Source organism: Tamandua tetradactyla, chromosome 8, assembly GCF_023851605.1.
Source record: "Tamandua tetradactyla isolate mTamTet1 chromosome 8, mTamTet1.pri, whole genome shotgun sequence".
NCBI classification, from domain to species: Eukaryota; Metazoa; Chordata; class Mammalia; order Pilosa; family Myrmecophagidae; genus Tamandua; species Tamandua tetradactyla.
Window position 1 is genome coordinate 58,459,534 of NC_135334.1, and position 19,042 is coordinate 58,478,575.

At 32.8% G+C, this 19,042-nt stretch overlaps 1 protein-coding gene across 12 annotated transcripts in view; it reads left to right on the forward strand.

Moving 5' to 3' along the window:
* PICALM (phosphatidylinositol binding clathrin assembly protein) overlaps positions 1-19,042 on the forward strand; it is a 175,392-nt gene that overhangs the window by 139,287 nt on the left and 17,063 nt on the right. For 2 of the 12 annotated variants that reach the window (XM_077113349.1, XM_077113356.1), the window contains exons 13-19: positions 4,524-4,673; positions 12,663-12,770; positions 14,467-14,598; positions 14,689-14,719; positions 14,896-14,995; positions 17,142-17,165; positions 18,700-18,759. In XM_077113349.1, coding sequence (XP_076969464.1) covers positions 4,524-4,673; positions 12,663-12,770; positions 14,467-14,598; positions 14,689-14,719; positions 14,896-14,995; positions 17,142-17,165; positions 18,700-18,759 — 605 coding nt within the window. The remainder of the gene's footprint in view (positions 1-4,523; positions 4,674-12,662; positions 12,771-14,466; positions 14,599-14,688; positions 14,720-14,895; positions 14,996-17,141; positions 17,166-18,699; positions 18,760-19,042) is intronic. The other 10 variants (XM_077113351.1, XM_077113350.1, XM_077113355.1 and 7 more) reach the window with 10 other exon arrangements.

Genomic DNA, 19,042 nt, shown 5'->3' on the forward strand with positions numbered 1-19,042 from the left:
AGAATGAACTGTAGGCTTCAAATTAAGGTTAACAAAGCACTTTGTTAATATCCTAATGATATGTCCTGATGATATGACTTTTGGGGGTGGAGATTTATTTATTTATTTATTTCCACAATTTATTATTGCTCTTTTGTTTTCTTTTAAATATTTTTATTGAAAAAACAACATATAAATACAAACATTCTTGACATACAAACATTCCATACATGGTATACAAACAGTGGCTCACAATATCATCTCATCGTAGTATATTCATCACCATGATCATTTTTTAGAACATTTGCATCACTCCAGAAAAAGAAATAAAAAGAAGAAGCTCGTTCATACCATACCCCTTACCTCTCCCTCTCTTTGATCGCTAGTATTTCCATCTGCCCAATATATTTTAACCTTTGTTCCCACGATTATTTAATTTTTTATTCATATTTTTTACTCATCTGTCCATACCATAGATAAAGGGAAAATCAGACACAAGGTTTTCACAGTCACAAAGTCACATTGTAAACGTTATATCTTTATACAATAATTTTCAAGAAACAAGGCCACTGGAGAGCAGAGCAGCTCTACAGTTTCAGGTACTTCCTTTATCCACTCAAAATACACCATAAACTAAAAAGGGATATCTATATAATGCGTAAGATTAACCTCCAGGATAACCTCTTGACTCTGAAATCTCTTAGCCACTGAGACTTTATTTTGTCTCGTTTATTTCTTCCTCAGTTGAGAAGGTTTTCTCAATCCCTTGATGCTGAGTCCCGGATTGATGATAGGAGTTTTAATCTGCTGAAATTTACATGCTTATTTTCTGCCTTATTGTGAGTTGCTTTAAAAATTTTTGGTAGGCTTAATAATATCATTTGAGCAGTTTTAGCTTTTCTCTCTCTTTTTTTTAAAATCACAGATAAGGTTGAAAAGTTGTTTTTCTAAATAGATTAAAAATTTTACAGAAGAGTTAATGAGAACCAGTATACTTAACATTTCAAGAAATGGTACCACAAAATTCTTAAATGTTTTGCCCAGATCCTGGATACCATGTTCAATTAATTCTAACAACGGCAAAGTTTCTGTACATTTAATTATAACAATGACAGAGTTTCTACTTGTAATTGTTGAATTAATACGAAGACAGAATATTACTATGGGAGAAAATTTTAAGTAATTTCAGCCTATAAGAATTTTTCTACAGGCTATTAATAGAAGAAATTATTCCATAGCAATCTTTATGTGAATATAACAGTTGGAATACTTTTACTCATGTTTTAGTTTTCCCTTTTAGGTGTGTTGCTTTTTGTGCTATTTCCATCAATTTTTCCCCCATATCTTAATGTTCATCTTGGTGTATGTGAGTGAAATTTTTTAAAGTATTAGAAATACAAATCAAGTACAGTGGGAGCACAAGCAATAGCAATTAGGCCATTATTTTTCCAAAAGTGTTTCATTATATATGGGGAAAGGAAGGTGATCTTTACTGTGAACTTGTTATTTTAAGGGAGATTAAAGCCTGTCTTGACTTTTTTTTTAAAGCCAGTCTTGGCTTTTATATTAAGATATATTACTGAAGGATTTTTCTGTGCTAAGTACTTTCAATACTTCCTAATTCAGTCATCTTATTGTTCATATCCTGACGTTCAGATTAAGATTTTATCTTTAAAATTAGATCAAGTTAAAAAATAAATCTCATATAAAGTTTTTATAATAACATTAAATTCCTAAAGGCATTTTGAAATTAAACATTTATGTAACCATGTTAAATTCTAATATTTTATATCACACCACAAAGCGCAGATGTGATGTTTTTGATAATCCCAGAATCTTATTCTTTGCTTCTCTTGCTAAAACCAAATGCTAATAACAGATCTGGTATTTAACTTAATTTAATTATCAGGATTATAATAAACACCACAGAGTTGGTGTTTATTTCCTGTGACAGATAGGATGGTGATAGTTAGAAATAAGATGTTAAAGGAAGGAAGATACAGTTTTCATGTTTATTATGAAAGACATTTAAAATTTCACCTAAAAATGGACATGCAAAAGAGTGAGAACACAAGCTCCCTGTTCCCCTAATTGCATTCTTAATGAACCTTTGATTTTTTTTTTCAAAAATGGCCTGGAGTCTAAATAAGCAGTCAGTTGAATACTAATATCTGAAAAAACTTTATTTTTTATTACCCTGAAAACTTTCACTTACAGTGTATCTAAAAAATATACAATATTATGAGCCCTGTGCATTGTTAGGTATTTTAGGCAAGATTTCACAATTTAAATTAGGTGAAAAAGAGCCATCCATTCTGAAGCTTAATTTATTTTACCCTCAGCTGGATGATGTTACAACACTTTAATAGCATTCACTTTTCTGAATGTAAAAGCAGATATAATGTATTTAAGATTTGAATGACTGGTGCTCTTTCAATTCTTGTTTTAATTTTGTTTCTAGCGTAATATAAAAATAAACTTTGTAATGAGAAAAATAATAGAAAAAATACATTTTTTAAAAATTTAAAAGCTTTAGAATAGAATTGCCAGTTTTATAAAGTTTAAGATGGAATAAGGGGACCATATTATATCTTAATATATTTGTTTTATCATTTGTAGTATAATAGTGTGGCTTTTTCTATGAGTAGATTAGCATCATTTAGATTAACTGTATTGATTTATTAAGTAAATTTGAAACCAGTTTTCCTAATTGCTTAATTGATCTAAGTATAAATGCGCTTGCACATATTTATGGATATTTCTTTAGGATGTTTCACATAATAAGAAATGATTGAAACTTGGTGCTTCAATAAAACAGTATCAATCAATGAAATAGCACATTACTAGTAACCTTTCCTGAACATGTCTGCTCTCATAAACCAATGGATCTGTTATACAAATGCATGTCCTTTTTATTGAGTAATTCCTATCATGATTTCTTTTGTATGGAACTCTAGAGAGATGTTTTATCTTACTTGCCCCACAGGTATAATGTACCTCAAAAACTGTGCCATTATTCAGTATTTAAAAACTATACTTTCAACCTTAGAGGTCAGTTTTAAACTTAATATACTATCATTGTATGCAAGCAGGAGTTATGGTGGCCATTATTACATTTTTATTTTAGTATAAAAAATCAAGTCCATTTATCTGATCATTTTCTATTTTTTATTTCTGAATTAATTTCCCCCCATCTTTTTCTCCATTGTTCCATTTATTAGGGAATGGAGAGGTAGGAAAGATGTTAAAACATGGTCATTTGAGTTTGAATAGCATATCAGTATATTTGGGTACATTTGTAGGATTTTGTTTTGGGGGTATGAATTGATCTTTCATAGAAATGCTTAATTCCATGAAAGGTTCTCATGTGATAAAGAAAAGTTCTATTAAAATTGTTTTGCTTGAACAAATGGTCTCTCAGTATTTTCTTGATATTTCTCTTTTTCAAATAGTTTTTTTGGGTTTGTGGAACACTTGCCTTGAATTTATTAACTTTAAAAAGTTGTGCCTGTATTGTAAGAAATGAACTTGGTCCTTGGGCCATTGCTGCTCTCTTGTATTGTGAATGTAGCAAACACAGTGTTCTTGAATGAGGACTAAGAACTAGCATAGGAGTATCTTTTCATTTTTAATTGTGTTGTAAGAGAAACAATTATGACACTATATTGTTACTGTTCTTTTTTTTCTCTCTACATTTACTCAAATCCTTAATTCTTAAAAGGGTAGAATTAAAAGGATTTCAATCATCAGAATGATCATTCATCTTGAGTTTGGTATAGGTACAGTAAATGACAGATTGTAGAATAACTTTAAATATAGAATTTGATAATAGTACGTATTTGCTCCCATTCTTGTAACGAACCACATCTTTATTATGCTTTCAGGAAATCATTTAAAGAATCTAAAACTGTTAGCTAGACCACAAAGCTGTTCCCAGTCTACTCAATAGTCAGTCTTTGATTTCTATTCTTGATTTTCTAAAATCCCTTTCCCTATCATTAGACCTTATTTTCATCTTTACTTTTCACTTCCTACCTTTGAACCTATGCAAGAGTTGCCTGTATATCCTAGAAATAGCCTCTTCCTCTAGTTTGCCATTATTCCTTTGTCTTTTGAAAGTTTACTTATACCACACACACACATCAGCTGTTTACATCAGTTGTTTGAATAAACATAGCTTGTGCTACCAAAGCCAAAACACTCCTTCCTTAAGCAGACACTATGAGTTCAGAGTAGGTGGCTCTTTTATAGAAACATTTTAATTAGTATTCTTTTTAAAAATATCTGACTGTTGGCTTCCTAAAATTGAAGTGCATATCTGTCCTTAGTGTGCTACTATTGTAATAGACACCAATATTTTCTTTGAGATTAATTTTTAAATATGCTATATGCAGTTCTTCCAATCTTGATAGTTTGGTATTTTTGCATATAAGATTAATAAACATAATAAAGCTACTACTTTTCACTTTGCGTCTTTTGATTAATTACATACTAATTATTTACTTCCTTTCTTCATTTTGCTGTAATACACTTGGACTGCACAGATCCTTTCTCTGCTACTGTAGATGCTGTTGATGATGCCATTCCAAGCTTAAATCCTTTCCTCACAAAAAGTAGTGGTGATGTTCACCTTCCCATTTCTTCAGATGTATCCACTTTTACTACTAGGACACCTACTCATGAAATGTTTGTTGGTAAAGTACCATTTAACCTTTTTTTTTCCAATTAATGTTTATGCTGCCTAAATATTTCTTACTTATCCATTAATTATTTTTAAAGCACTGAAGTAATTACTTTGGATTTTGATATCAACATTTAAAATAATCATATTGAGGTTTTAAATTTGATACTGGTGTCCCTAACTTTATTTAATGCAACTTTTTAGGAAAGAAAATATCCTTTGAGGTTGAACTTAACATTTTAGTGTATTTTGTGTGCTGTTCTGTAGAATATCCTATCTAGCATCATGTGCAGCATCCTGTTCATTAGTTTAGAAGAGTTGATTGAGGAGTATCATCTCTTAAACTTATGTGTTCATTGTGTGTTTTTTCCTTCTGCTTGGGAGAGAGGGTGGTTATCACTTAATTTTTAAAATTGTAACATAGTATAATTTTAGGTTGTCTAAAATCCATACATACCCACTGTCCCATTCTTAAGGATCTCTCATCAGTGTTACACTTGAGACAACGAAAAGTAGGGCATTTATGTTATTAATGATGCAGAGAAACAACTCGGACTTAAATAGTCTTTAATTGCAGCATAGAAATCCATAAAAAGGCAAAATTTCACACCAGAGTTATATAAGGAAGAGTTAAGTATATCTTTAAATTGAAATAAATGTTTCTTGCTAAAATGAAACTAAATCCCCCTTAAAAGATGGTGAAACTAATTTTTTTCAATTCAAAGAAACAGCTTAAGAAAATGATGTTAAATCTTTGATTAAATGGCATGCAGAAAGTCATCTATGTACTGTAAATAGATCAGGTGACTGTGTTCTGAGATTTTATTAGAGGTCTGTGGAGGGGAGGGAAGGTAGCAGGCAGATAGCTAGAAAGTATGTAATTTAACAGTGGTGATTCAAGGAAGTAAGTGGAGCTTACTTCTAGTTATATATCTCTAATAATGCAAACTGTCTATATTCTGTATGCCGAAGTGTATTAATTGATTGTAATAATTCCTTTGTGTCATTGTAATAGATTTTAAAAGTTATTTATATAAAATTGGTTGATACTAAATTCACCATTCTGTTACTCTTCAGAAAATGTGTCCGTTTTCTCAGTTACCTGTACCTTATAATGAGTGATTTTCTGGAGTTATCCTTGGAGTTGTTTTTTTTAAACAGGTTTATGTTTTCTCTATATTTACTGTGAATATAAATCAGCAAATGCTTCACATATATGAATATGAATGTCTTAAAAAAAGTCAGTTGCCTTTTTTGGGATTATGAAACAGATCAATTTTTGCTTTGGTATTCTGTGATATTTCATCTTAGAGCAGAGCATGGGCTTCAGACTGTCATATTTGTAGCCACTAAAGAGGGGCAGAATGAAGAGCAGAAACTTTCCTCTAAGAGCTAGAGGTTATACTACTTCACATTCAAACAGAAGTCAAGTAAAAATATATGGAAGATATTATGAGAGACTTATTATTTTAAGAAGAGTCTGTAATGTGAAGAATATACTAGAGGTATCAACTTCCTAACTTAAGTTTAGACCTGTGGGTAGGAACGAAGGGAAGATTAGAAAGCAAAACATTAGTAAAGTTGATGATCAGATATTCCAAGGTGGGAGGTGTATTTGAAACTTAAGATCATAGAATTGATGATTTAGAGTTTTCAAGAACCTCCAGAGAATGTTTGGTCCAGCTTTCATCTCTTATGCTGGCAAAAGAATAGTGTGGGCCTGTAAAGGATGGACCAGCTGAGGTACAGAAATGTTAGATCCACCAAGATAAGCCAGTTAGTAGGAGCAAAGCCAGAGAAGGTAGACTTGCAGCTTACCTAATATAATGCTCTTTCTCTTTTGCAGACTTTATTTGATTCCTGCATATTCTTTTTTCAGGGCCAAATAGTACAAATGAAAGTATAAAGTATACTTTATTTGAAAAATATGTTAAGTTGTATAATAATAATAAGTTCAATAGGAGAAAAAACTAGTTAAATACTTATTCTATTCTTTTATGGAAATGAATACAGAAGGGGAAAATAAAAACTGCTGATATCGGCCAATATGTTCTAGTTTGCTAACTGCCGGAATGCAACACACCAGAGACAGATAGGCTTTTAATAAAAGGGGATTTATTACATTAGTTCTTCAGAGGAAAGGCAGCTAACTTTAAACTGAGATTCTTTCTTACATGGGAAGGCACAGGGTGGTCTCTGCTGGCCTTCTCTCCAGGCCTCTGGGTTCTAACAACTTTCCCTGGGTGATTTCTTTCTGCATCTCCTGGCTGGGCTGAGCTGTCAGTGCTGAGATGAGGTATGCTGAGCTGCTTTGGTTGTGCTACCTTGAGCTCTCTTGTTTAAGCACCAGCCAATTAAATCAAACATCATTCATTGCAGCAGGCATGCCTCCTAGCCGACTGCAGATGTAATGAACAAATGAGTTTCAGGTACCATTGGTTCATGTCCACAACAACAGAGCTAGGTACCTTCACCCGGCCAAGTTGACAACTGAATCTAACTACCACACCTTACAACAGGATTGGCAAAGTTTTTTCTTAAAAAGTCAGATTGTAAATATTTTTGTCTCGTAGCTCCACAGTCTGTGCTGCAAATACTCAGCTCTGCCATTGTATTATTAAAGTAGTCATAGATTGTCTACTGATTGTCATATTGATGTAAACATATGAATTAGACTGTGTTCCAGTATAACTTTATTTATAAAGATATATGACTGTAGTTTGCTGACCCTTGGCCTAGAAGAAGTTTTTAAATAAACTTTCAATCCAAGTTAAAAGTTCCTGAGCTGTAGGGTTGAGTAACAAAAAGTCTAATAATTTCTTACCCAAAGAAGTAAGAATGTGAAAGGACCACCCTTAAGGTGTGCTATTCTTACAGCTGCATTATCTGATTGGCCGCTAGCCACATGTGGCAATTCAAACTTCAGATATGTTAACAAATATTAAAAAGACACATCCTCACTTTGACTAGCCACATTTCCAGTGTCCAGCGGACACATGTGGATAAGATTTACCATATCGGATAGTGCAGATTTTTAGAACATTTCCATCATCAGAAACTTCTTTTGGGCAGTGCTGCTCTAGAATACTGTGTTAGGAAACTTTTCATATAAATGGCCAGATAGCAAATATTTTAGGCTTTACAGGGTACATAGAGCCTCTGGTGTACAGTATGTTCTTTGTATGTATGTTGTTGTTGTTTTGTTTTTAACAATGCTTTAAAAAATCCTTTTTTTTAGCTCACTGAGCCAAGTGAAAACAGACCACAGGCTATAAATTGCCAACCTCTGCTATATAGGAATAAGAACAACCAAGAAAGGTTTAGGAAATAGCCATGTAGCTACCCTTTGACTCTGCCAAAGGAAAACATTTATCTGATGGCTGCCAAGAATTGCTCAATATAATAGGCAACTTGTTGTCATTGAAACTGTCAGAAAAATTCATTGTAAGGCAAGAATAATGGGTTGCAGCTCCAGCTGTGTCTGAACTTGTCTAGGCATGCTTCCTCATCTGTAAAAGAGGACATTGGAGGATAGGTTAGTATTGGCTAAAATGCCAACTACCTCTTATTTCTTTTTCTAAAGAGATGTAGTATTGGTTTAAAAAAAATCATTGCCAATATAATATTATTTTTTAAATATAATATTCATGATAAAGTCTGAAGTTCTTTTTTTAGCAAAGTTGTTACTTGAAGAGTGTCAAGTGCCCCTGTTTTTCTATTTGGTTTGTGTTTTATTTTCAGTTACTCCATCCTGCTTTACCTTTAACTTCCTCCTCATCTTTCTCTTTTTTCTTTCCTTTGAAAGCCTTTTTGGATTGTTTTTTGTCCCTGAAGCTTATCCTAGTACTACTTTTATATGTCATGAGTCCTCTGTTTTAGCCAGTTTATTTGGAGGTAGTTAATGGTATCTCCAAAAATTGTTAATATATTTATGCAGGAAGGATTTTGCTTGTTTTCCTTAATATGAAGTATTTTGAAATTATTTTCCTTTGAAATATATACTATTTTTGCCTGATTTTGTTTGCCTTGATTAGGTTGTTAGTGAATAGATATTTTGATATATATTCATGTCTTGTAAATTTTCATACAAGTTGAAAACATTTTAATTTTATAAAATTAGGAAATGTAAAGCTCTTTGTATAGATTTTATTAATAGTACAGTACATGGCATAAGGAGAGTCTGTTGGGAAAAAAGTGGGCTTTCCCAACCTTGCTTATACAAAGTCCATTAAAAGGGAAAGCAGTTACCAGGAATGCATGGCCAATTTGAAATTCATGTGTATCTCTCCAGATATATTCTAGGCCAGTGCATCAGCAGTAAAACCTGTAATAAGATCAGCATATTTTTTTGGTGCATTGTAGCAAAGAAGAATGGAGGAATTTTACTTTGGCCATCAGATACTGTATTCTGTTAAATGTATTTAAAAACAGAGTTTATGAGGGAAAGATACATGGGCTTTTGGAATTTAGTGGGCTTGAGTTCAAATTCCAGTCCTACTGCTGTGTGACTTAAACCAAGTATTTAACTTTTCTAAGCCTGTAGGGAAAGATTGGGATAATAATATCTTTCAGGGTTGTGTGAGGCTTACATGTGTAATTGTATAACATCTAGCACTGGTCTGGCACATAAAACTAGTACTTAAACTACTACTATTATAAACTATCCTGGACTATGTACCTCCAAAAAACGAAAATGAAAAAATACAAATATCTTATGTGTATAGACTACTTAATATTTTGAATCTCCTTCTTGGCTAAAATATTATTTGATTGTTGATAGATGCTTAATCATTATTTTTGCATTGATTTTAGTTTTTGCTTAGCTTTGACTCTGAAAAGCTAAAGAAGTTCATAAAACTTGAATAGTATTGCTGAACAGATCAAATATTATAGCTATAGAATTAAACTATTTATTCTTCTACCTACTAATTTATGTAAGGTAAAATACTGAGGATAAGCTTGAAACTCCTCATACATTCTAGAATCAGTTTGGGGTTCAGATCTTGGTCCTGCCAGTTAGTACATCTTTGACTTTACATAAATTGTTTGATCTCAGTTCCTTGTCTGTAAAAGGCAGATAATGATAATTATCTCATAGAGTTGTTGTGAGGTATAAATAATATCCTGTTTGTAAATCCTTGCATAGTATTTAATAGAATTTAATAAATGGTAACATTTATTTTCACAAAAAAGTATGAAGCCTAATTTATGATTTAACCATCGCCAAAATCCATTAATAACCCAACCCAATTTTTAAATGGTGTTTGGAAAGCCTTTCTGATCCCAAAGCTTGTTAATCTTTTTTCTTATAGTTAATTTATTGTAGTCCTCTTGAGATTTGCCACATAGGACAAGGTTTAAAAATGTTAATCTGTAAATTAATGCTGGACAGTGACATAGTTTTCACTTGGTCCTGGCAAATGAAAGATAAGTCAGGACAATGAAGTGATTTTTATAAAGTTAAATTTAAAGAGACTGTTCATTTTTTCAGAATTCTTCAGCTCTTATTTTTCTTTCTTGCCCTGCCTATGTGGAGCCTTTTTATTTGAGGAAGTCTCCTCAGATGCGATCAACTCCAGTCAGATTTTCCCAGACCGGACAGGCCTACGTTTCAGGAGTAGAAAGTAGTCAGTATCAAGTTTCCCTGAGGGTGAGACTCACACGTTGTCAGACTTTGCTGTGATGTGTCTATTCTCTGTGCATTTCCTATCCTGCCCAGCATGAGGCGCTTGTCTGCCAGCAGCTTCGTTGCCACATGAAATGATATTGCGCCTTTAATTTCAGCAGCCTCTCCCTGCCAGGGGCATGGTTGAAACAGATGACATAGTAGGCAAGCTTAGGTTTTATCTCTTTTCTAGCCACGCCCTTTCCTGGTGTAGTGCTGGAGCCTGAGAGTGCTTGGAGTTCTATCTAATGAGCTGTTAGGAGCCAGACCCCAGCTCCCTGAGTTTGCCAATCAAGAGCTGAATTGGTACCTGGCTCTGTATGTCCCCAGACTCTATGTTCTCCCTTTTCTTGGGGTGAAGCCCAGTGTGTTGCCTAACTCAGAAAGCCTCTGGGGTTGTTTTTTTCCATCAGCCCTGCCCCCTGTCTGTTTAAAAAACCCTGGTTCCTTTAGTGCTTACTCCAGGTTTATCTGTGCTCAGGGCCTGTTTTTTGTTGATTCTGCAGCTAGAGCGTGGTTGCTAACCACTAGTAGCTAACTTTTTGCTACTAGTAAAGTCTGTTTACTTTCCCTTCTGGGAACCAGCCTGCCTTGCCTGTGGGCGAGGTGCACTAGCCTCTGTGGCTTGGGAGACTTACAATTCTTGTGTGGGATCTCAACCGGTTCTCCCATTCCAGACTGGTGTATGATGTGTGTCCAGTCACTGATGTCCCCCTAACAGTTGTTCCATACAGTTCCTAGTTGTTTACTAGCTGCTCTGGAGAATGAACTAAATTCCACATCTCACTGCACCATCATCTTGCCCTGCCTCACCAGTGTCTTTATGAGACTTAAGCAACTGTGAAACACGGTCAACTTGTACATTCTCAAAAAATTTTTACCCTCCTATGAAATACTCATTATGTGATGTGAAACGCTATTTTATAAAAAAATTTAGTTTGCTCAGGAAAAATAGGAATAATTATTATTGAACTTACAGGCATGTTTACATGTTCTTATTGTTTCCAGTTTTTACAAGTAAGGTTAAAAACACTGAACATTCTTTTAATAGATGGAAATCCAGCATAGTAGTCACTTAAATAGCTTTTACAACAGCAGTATAACTTAAATCCCAACTCGATAAAGTAATGTTTTTGATGGCTAGTCCAGATCCTTTTTAAAAGACTCTGCTCAAACAAGCTCACTTTGTCAAAGCTATTAGCTTTTGTGAGTCATTGTTAATAACAAATGATTTTCTGACTCCTCTTTGAAACTTTCTTGGACTTCTCTAGGAATCTTGTCCTGTTTTTTACAATGTCTTTATTCTTCTTTCTTCTTTATTCTGATGCTATACATTAAGAATTCAAAGTGAGGTTCTGATAGACTGAGGTCCTTTTAGCAGAGAGTTGACAGGGAAAGTGAGAAAGCTTATTATTTTGAGGTCAAGAAGATTAACTTCATAAGATAGTATATGGGAATTCTGTATTTTATGCATGATTTTTATGTAAAGATACAACTTCTCTAACAAAATCTAAAAAGTTTAACTTCTCTCTAATGGCATAATTGTTAATCTTCCAATATCAGTTTTTTGTTTGATATTTGCACATTCTGATTTTATAGAATTTAGAAATGGAAGGGACATCAGAAGCCATTTATTATAACTTTCCACAAAGTGAAAAAAATCCTTCTTTGTGATCTTATTTGACTCTTTCCTGCTTGAGTATATACTCAATGATTAAAAGTTTCTCAAGTCATGTGATAGCCCTAACTTTTTTAGTTTATTTCTTCTGTTCAGTCCCTAGAGATTCAGAATTTCACCTCACAAAAAATACAACCTCATACAGTTGAAAACCTTATATTTGTTACCTCCGCATAGGCAGGTGTCAAGACATGAACTTGACTCTATTTGCTTAATCCCACTGGTGTTAATGTTATGTTGGCAGGAAAGAATTAGGTTTCCTGTTCCTGTTGTGGTGTTTCAGGGTAGAGTTAGGCAAATGAACATGTTTTATTGTATACTCCTCAGTCCCTTTAATGGAAGTAGAAAGATGAAGTTAGAGAATGGTTAAAAAGTGATATGTCAAAAAAAAAGTGATATGTCTGATTTTTCTTTGATGCTCTAAAAACACCAGCACCTAAACACAGAAGTAGACATAAAAATTAGTGGGTTGTAACTTTTGGAATTCTGTCACATCTCTTAAACCATATAGTTTTTTATTATCTTTTAGAGAAAGGGAGAAATGGAGGATGGGTGGGTAGAGAGAGACGTTTATCTTGGAGATATTAAGTAGATATTTTTAAACACTCTAGACTACTTAAAAAAAATTGAATTTTTTTTTCTATTTTGATTTTTCTCAGGATTTTCTCCTTCTCCAGTTGCACAACCACATCCTTCAACTGGCCTTAATGTTGACTTTGAATCTGTGTTTGGAAATAAATCTACAAATGTTATTGTAGATTCTGGGGGTAAGAACTTTTTTTTTAGTAACAGTACTCTCATGCTCTAATTTTGATTCTGTGTAAGGAATGGTAGTGCTGCTTTGAATATGTATAAGTATATTAAATTGGGATAGCCAAAGAAATTGTCATCTTGCCTCCCTAACTATTGAAAAAGTACTTCAGGGGGATTATTTTCCTTAATGACAATTTTGACTCTGGGAAGATTTTGTTTCTCCCAGAACTACATGAGAGAAATAGATTTTGCTCAGAAATTAGATTGAAAAATTACTAGTGACTATGTATAGAATATTGTGCATTTGTAGTCATTATCATTTTACCTTTACTGAATAACCTAATTGTATTTTAGAGAATGAAGTTAGCAATTTTTGAAAACTAGGAAAATATTATCTCTGGGACCTTGACTTGTTTATATATAAAAATGTAGAATGTGTCAGAGCTCTGGATATAGAGACTTTTTATTGTTTTAGGAATTATTTCTTATTAAAGTGTACTTGTTCATTTATCTTAAAAGGACTTTATAAATCTGCAGAGCTAGGTTTCCATTTAACTATATCTATTTAATATTATATTAGTTTGAAGTTTGTAAAATAAAACTTTGGCACTCAATAATTCTATTCTTATCACCCTTGATTTTTGGTTAGTAATTAAATTTGCCATTTAAGCAGAGTATATTGAAGTGTTCTTAATTTCATAACATAATGAATTATTCAAAAAGAAAGAAGCAAGCTGGGTATGTGCTAAGAATTTTTTTTCTGTACACTAGTAGGTTTTTAATTATCCTTTTTGATGCATTTGATTTTTTTCTTTTAATTTTGTTTTGCTGGGGAAATTGATAAAGGAAATAGAGTCCAATCATTTATATTTTGTAAACCACCATCCTTCTTCTTCAAACTCTGAACCTAAACACTTTATTTAGTATTCATGGATCATACTAATGAATTCCTTAGAGGACTGGTTGGATTTGCTTTTGATTTTACCTTCTACACTGTGAAAAAAACAGTAAGGGATTTTATTTTCATTTTCAGATGAAGTCCTAGTTTACTAGGTAGTTTTATGCAATTGGAGAGTAGTTGAGCAGTTTCTTTGGTATGATTTAGGTTAGCTTTTTTCAGACAGAAGAAAAAATTAAATAAATGGTTTGTTTTTCTCTTGTAATGTACTATTTCACAGTACCTTATATTCTTCACTTTGAAGAGTATAAAAAATCTATAAAATAACAAAATAAGTAAAAAAAAGAAAGAAACGAAAGTTTATAAAGTGTCATTTCTTTAAGTAAAAGGAACTTTTTTAAAAAGTTACAGAAACGTGGGTTTTTAAAAAATACTATATTGCTTCAGTTACAAGAGAGTCTTCAGATAATTTTTCTGGGTGAGAGCAAGAATCATATTGCATTCTCCTCTCTTTAAAGACTTAGTAATAAGAATAGTTTACTTGAATGTTCTCTCATCATCCCCTGTAATGTATTTTGTCATGAGAAGAGACATGTGATTTATGTCAAAGCAAATACAGTCTTCAAATCAGTTCAATATAAAAATGGACAATTTCTCCTTTTTCCTTTTAAGATCATTTACTAGTGCCCATTTTTTGGAGGACTTTTTTTTTGCAATGAAGAAACAAGGAGAAAAAGCAGAGACCCCTTTTAGAAAGCTGTAGCACCATAAAGTTCCTTACAAATCCTATTTCGTCTGTTTGTAACTTTAAGGCTTTGATGAACTAGGTGGACTTCTCAAACCAACAGTGGCCTCTCAGAACCAGAGTCTTCCTGTTGCCAAACTCCCACCTAACAAGTTAGTATCTGATGACTTGGATTCATCCTTAGCCAACCTTGTGGGCAGTAAGTATTCTTTGGAATTTTCCTTCTTTAAAAGAAGTTGTTTTATAAAAATGTCTGCTTTTAACATGCTTTCTTTTTCGCCTGTCCTAGATCTTGGCATTGGAAATGGAACCACTAAGAAGTGAGTGTTTTGTTTGTATTCTTTTCCAGTGTATCATTTAGAGGTCGATTTGACTTTCATTTTCAAAATATATAAAGAGATGTCAACTCTGCACTTTAAATGTTTTGTTCCATCTAAGTAGGTAGTAAAGAACATTTATGGAGATGTTTAATATTCTCACTTGTATTTATTTGAAGTGATGTAAATTGGAGTCAGCCAGGTGAAAAGAAATTAACTGGAGGATCTAACTGGCAACCAAAAGTTGCACCAACAACTGCTTGGAATGCTGCAACAATGGTGAGTCAGAAAAACTCATGATATACTAGCTCATAAATAATTTAGTTAAAAGTATGACATGAAAAATGTTTTAAAGTAGTAAGCATAAATGGAAAAAATTGTTATTGAATTTTGGAAATACAAGTATTTGTATTTCTTTTAAGGGAAGCTGGTTGACTATGGTTGTCAAGTACATTTGGATAGCTAACATTTATTTAGTAATTACTTTGTGTCAGGCATCATTCTGATAAATAATATATGGTATTATTTCATATAATCCTCATATTAACCCTATGTAGTAGTAACTATTATTAACCCCATTTTACTGATGAGGAAATGGAGGCACAAAGTAATTAATATGCTCATAGTCACAGGGTTCTTAAGTGATTGGTTGGGTTTAAAATTCAGACAGCGTAATTTAATCATTGCACTGTACCATTGGTCTCAACATTATTACTTGTTTAGAATATAAAATCTTAAAAAATATATTTTCTGATATTGCCATTCATAAATAAACTATACTTGCTTATTAATATTTTCACGTAATATATATGCTAATTTGTTAGCTAGCATCTAGTACTGAAGAGATTCTAATAATGATTTTAATTACTTTAAAACATAGTTGGCCCAGAGTAGCCTTGCAGCTGTATCCCTTATCCTTGGCCAGTGCTGTTTTGCCAGTCCCACAAGTCTCCCTGGGTCAGAGAGAACTCATTTCTTCTGTTAAAAAATTTTGAAAAGTATTTTCTTTTACTAGTGTACTAGCAGCAGCATTTTTATTACACAGACCACATATTTAGCCTTCTTATTGTTGTTAGAGACCTCCATTGTCCTTGTTTTAAAGCCATTTTCTTATTAAATCTTTTCCAGATCATTGTCTTGTTTTCTTTGGATTAATCATGTATAGGACTGGCTAAAAATAGTATGCTGGTGAAGTTTTGTGCTACATTATCTAAAGAATTTTGTTAGTTTCAGACTTACTAAATGGAAAATAACATTGGGATTTAGCCATCTTTTAAGGCAGTAATTTTTCACTGGCAGCAGTCACTACCAATGCTAACCTGCATTTAAATAGTTTTTAGATTTTTACGCATACGCACATGCATATTGAACCTGTAAATGGTGTGTTCTTGAGATAGTTTGAGCATGTATCCTTATCCCAACTTTAAGGATGAAATCATGTGATTTTTTTCCCCCAAGAGCGAAGCAGCTGACATATGGCAGATTTAAATGGAAATCCATCCATTCTGTGTCTGAATCCAGTGTTTTCCCCACAGTGACACACTTCACAGCAAGGACAGTGGGTGGTTAGTGGAGTTTTGCAGTCTCAGGTGTTAATTATACATTGATAATGTATGAGGAATGATATAAATACTTATACTAATATGAAAATACAATTAATGTTTTCCTGTTTTATATTAAATTAATATTCATATGAAATATTTGTTCATAAGACAGCACTTGAGTTAAGATTGACTATTGGAATATAAAAAGCATCTTACCACATAGAATTCATATGCTGATGATATAATAATGTATGGTGCTTTGTCGTATATGGTAATATCTATCATCTCTTAAGGATTTTGTTAAAATATTCGTATGTAATGTATTTTGTAGGATTTCTTTTTAATGGTTTAGGGATAATGTGATTCACTACTTAAACTGCTGCTTATGACATTCCTTTACATTTCTAACTTTAATAATCCTTAAACACTGTCAAGGTTTTTAAATGTGTGTTTGATGTTTTTTGTTTAAAACAAATTAATTGGGGTTGTATTAAAATATATGATAATGTTATGTTACACATTTTTAAAATAACTACACTGCTTGCTTTCTGTGGTGAACGTTATTTGTTGCGTCTATGTTTATGGTTTGCACTGAATTTTGCACTGTTGACACAACTGATAAATTTTATGTTTTAATGACACTTGTAATCAATAAACTATAATTTATGTAAGTGAATGAGGCCAAACACTAAATTTCCCTTGTAAATCTTGATGGTGTTTTAGTATAAAAATTCTTTCAGTGGATACTGGAATTACAAGGGATTTAGGTATTTAGTGAATGTACATGTGAACTAAAATGCTCTCTGTATTTTATGTTGTGTAAGTACTTGTTCTAATCCAGTGTTATTGCATTATGTAATTGTTCTCCCTGGAAAAAACAGAATGGCATGCATTTTCCACAATACGTAAGTGACCAAAAACTAGCCTTTTTGCAATAAATTGGCATGCTATTAACCACTGCTGTAGCAGAATCTCATAACCTTCCAGCTATTACTTGTTTTCACATTCAGATTTTCGATGTGCCAAAAATCCTTCCTAGCATCTACTGATTTCATGGGTGTGTTGCAGAATTGATTCTGATGGTGGCATGGAAAATACCAATTTTTTTCTTGCTTAATATTCCGCCATTTGCTGCCAGATGGCTGGGTGTCTGTGTGTGTGTATCTGTGCTGCCACTATGCACTGGATGACTTCTGAATGAAGGGAAATGTTGATTGTGGTAATGTTTAAAGTAACAACTGCATGAAATCTTACAGGCTTCTGCTGTACTTGGCAGTTTGTCTACTGCTCTTGCAGATCTTGGTTTTAAGTAGGGAGAGACCAATAAGTCCTACTTGCTCATGCAAATACTAAGCTTTTAACTATTCACATTAGTGTTAATTTTAAAAAGTTATGCTTTATTTAACTTCTTCATGTGTATGTTCAAATTACTATATAATTTCAGTTATTTTTTATGTTTCAGCAGTGTTATTGGTCTTTCACCTGTATTCAGTTTCAGTTTTTATTATTACACACAGAAGGAATGTTGTTAAGACAGCAATCTCTCTAAAATGATTCTGTACTCCAAATGTATATTACACAGCATGAGTTAAAGTGGAGGAGGAGGGGAATTTAAACATCTTAGTGGTAGATAGGTCCTTTTAATACTTAAGCCAAGACTGCTTCAACTACTTTTTAACATAAAGCATAAGCCTAAACTTTATTTTTCCTTCTTCAAATGGGTACTTTACAGAAGATAATTTCAAGTTATTGGAATAAAATAGAAGGAAAGCTAACATACGGACTAGTTATATAAGAGAACTGTGCTTCGTAGAAATAATTATATTCAATAGTTGTTTGAAATCTTTGGGATTCTTTGAAAAGAGTGAATGAGATCCTTAAAAACTAATTTTTTGGAAGATCGGGTTATTAATTAATATGGAATTTTCCCTCTTTTTCTTTGAATGCTAAAGAAGTATAATACCTAGGGAAATATTTGGTAATATTACTTTTTCTGGGTGAACATTTTTTATGATAGATTTTCAATTTTAGGAATTTAAAATATGAATTTTTTTCTTTCTTTTTTTTTTTTTGCATGGGCAGGCACTGGGAATCAAACCTGGGTCTCCGGCATGGCAGGCGAGAATTTTGCCACTGAGCCACAGTTGCACCACCCTAAAATCTGAATATTTTTAAAGCTGTAAAAGCACACTGAAATCTTAGATCACTGTTTTATTTAAGTGGTATTTTCCCCTGCTAATAATTCTGCTTTTCTGCTAATTTCAAGACAAATTTTTTCCATTGGGCATTGATTGACACAATTATTAATGATCACAAGTACCATTTAATCACCGCTGTCTTAGCAATTCTTTTTAGTGAAAGTACAGCTGTTGATTCCTTAAGCTCAGGTGACACACATGAGTTATACTTCCTTGTTTATTTTTTCTTTCATCATGTCAGGCACCCCCTGTAATGGCCTATCCTGCTACTACACCAACAGGCATGATAGGATATGGAATCGTAAGTATTTTTCCAGATACAGCTTTTTGAAAACAGGCTCATTCATATTTGGCATGAGCATAACTGAAAAAAAACTGTTGTTTTTATAACAAGCATAACTGAAAAAAAAAGTTAGTGCCCTTTATACCCTATTGCTTACACCTTATCTGGCGTCATAGTGATGGTTCCATAAGTATTTCTAAAATTGTCATTATAGAACAAATAATCACTTTTTAAAAATGTTCACAGTATTTCTTGGCTTATTTTTCCCTCTCATAACTGTCATTTTATACTTCATGACAAA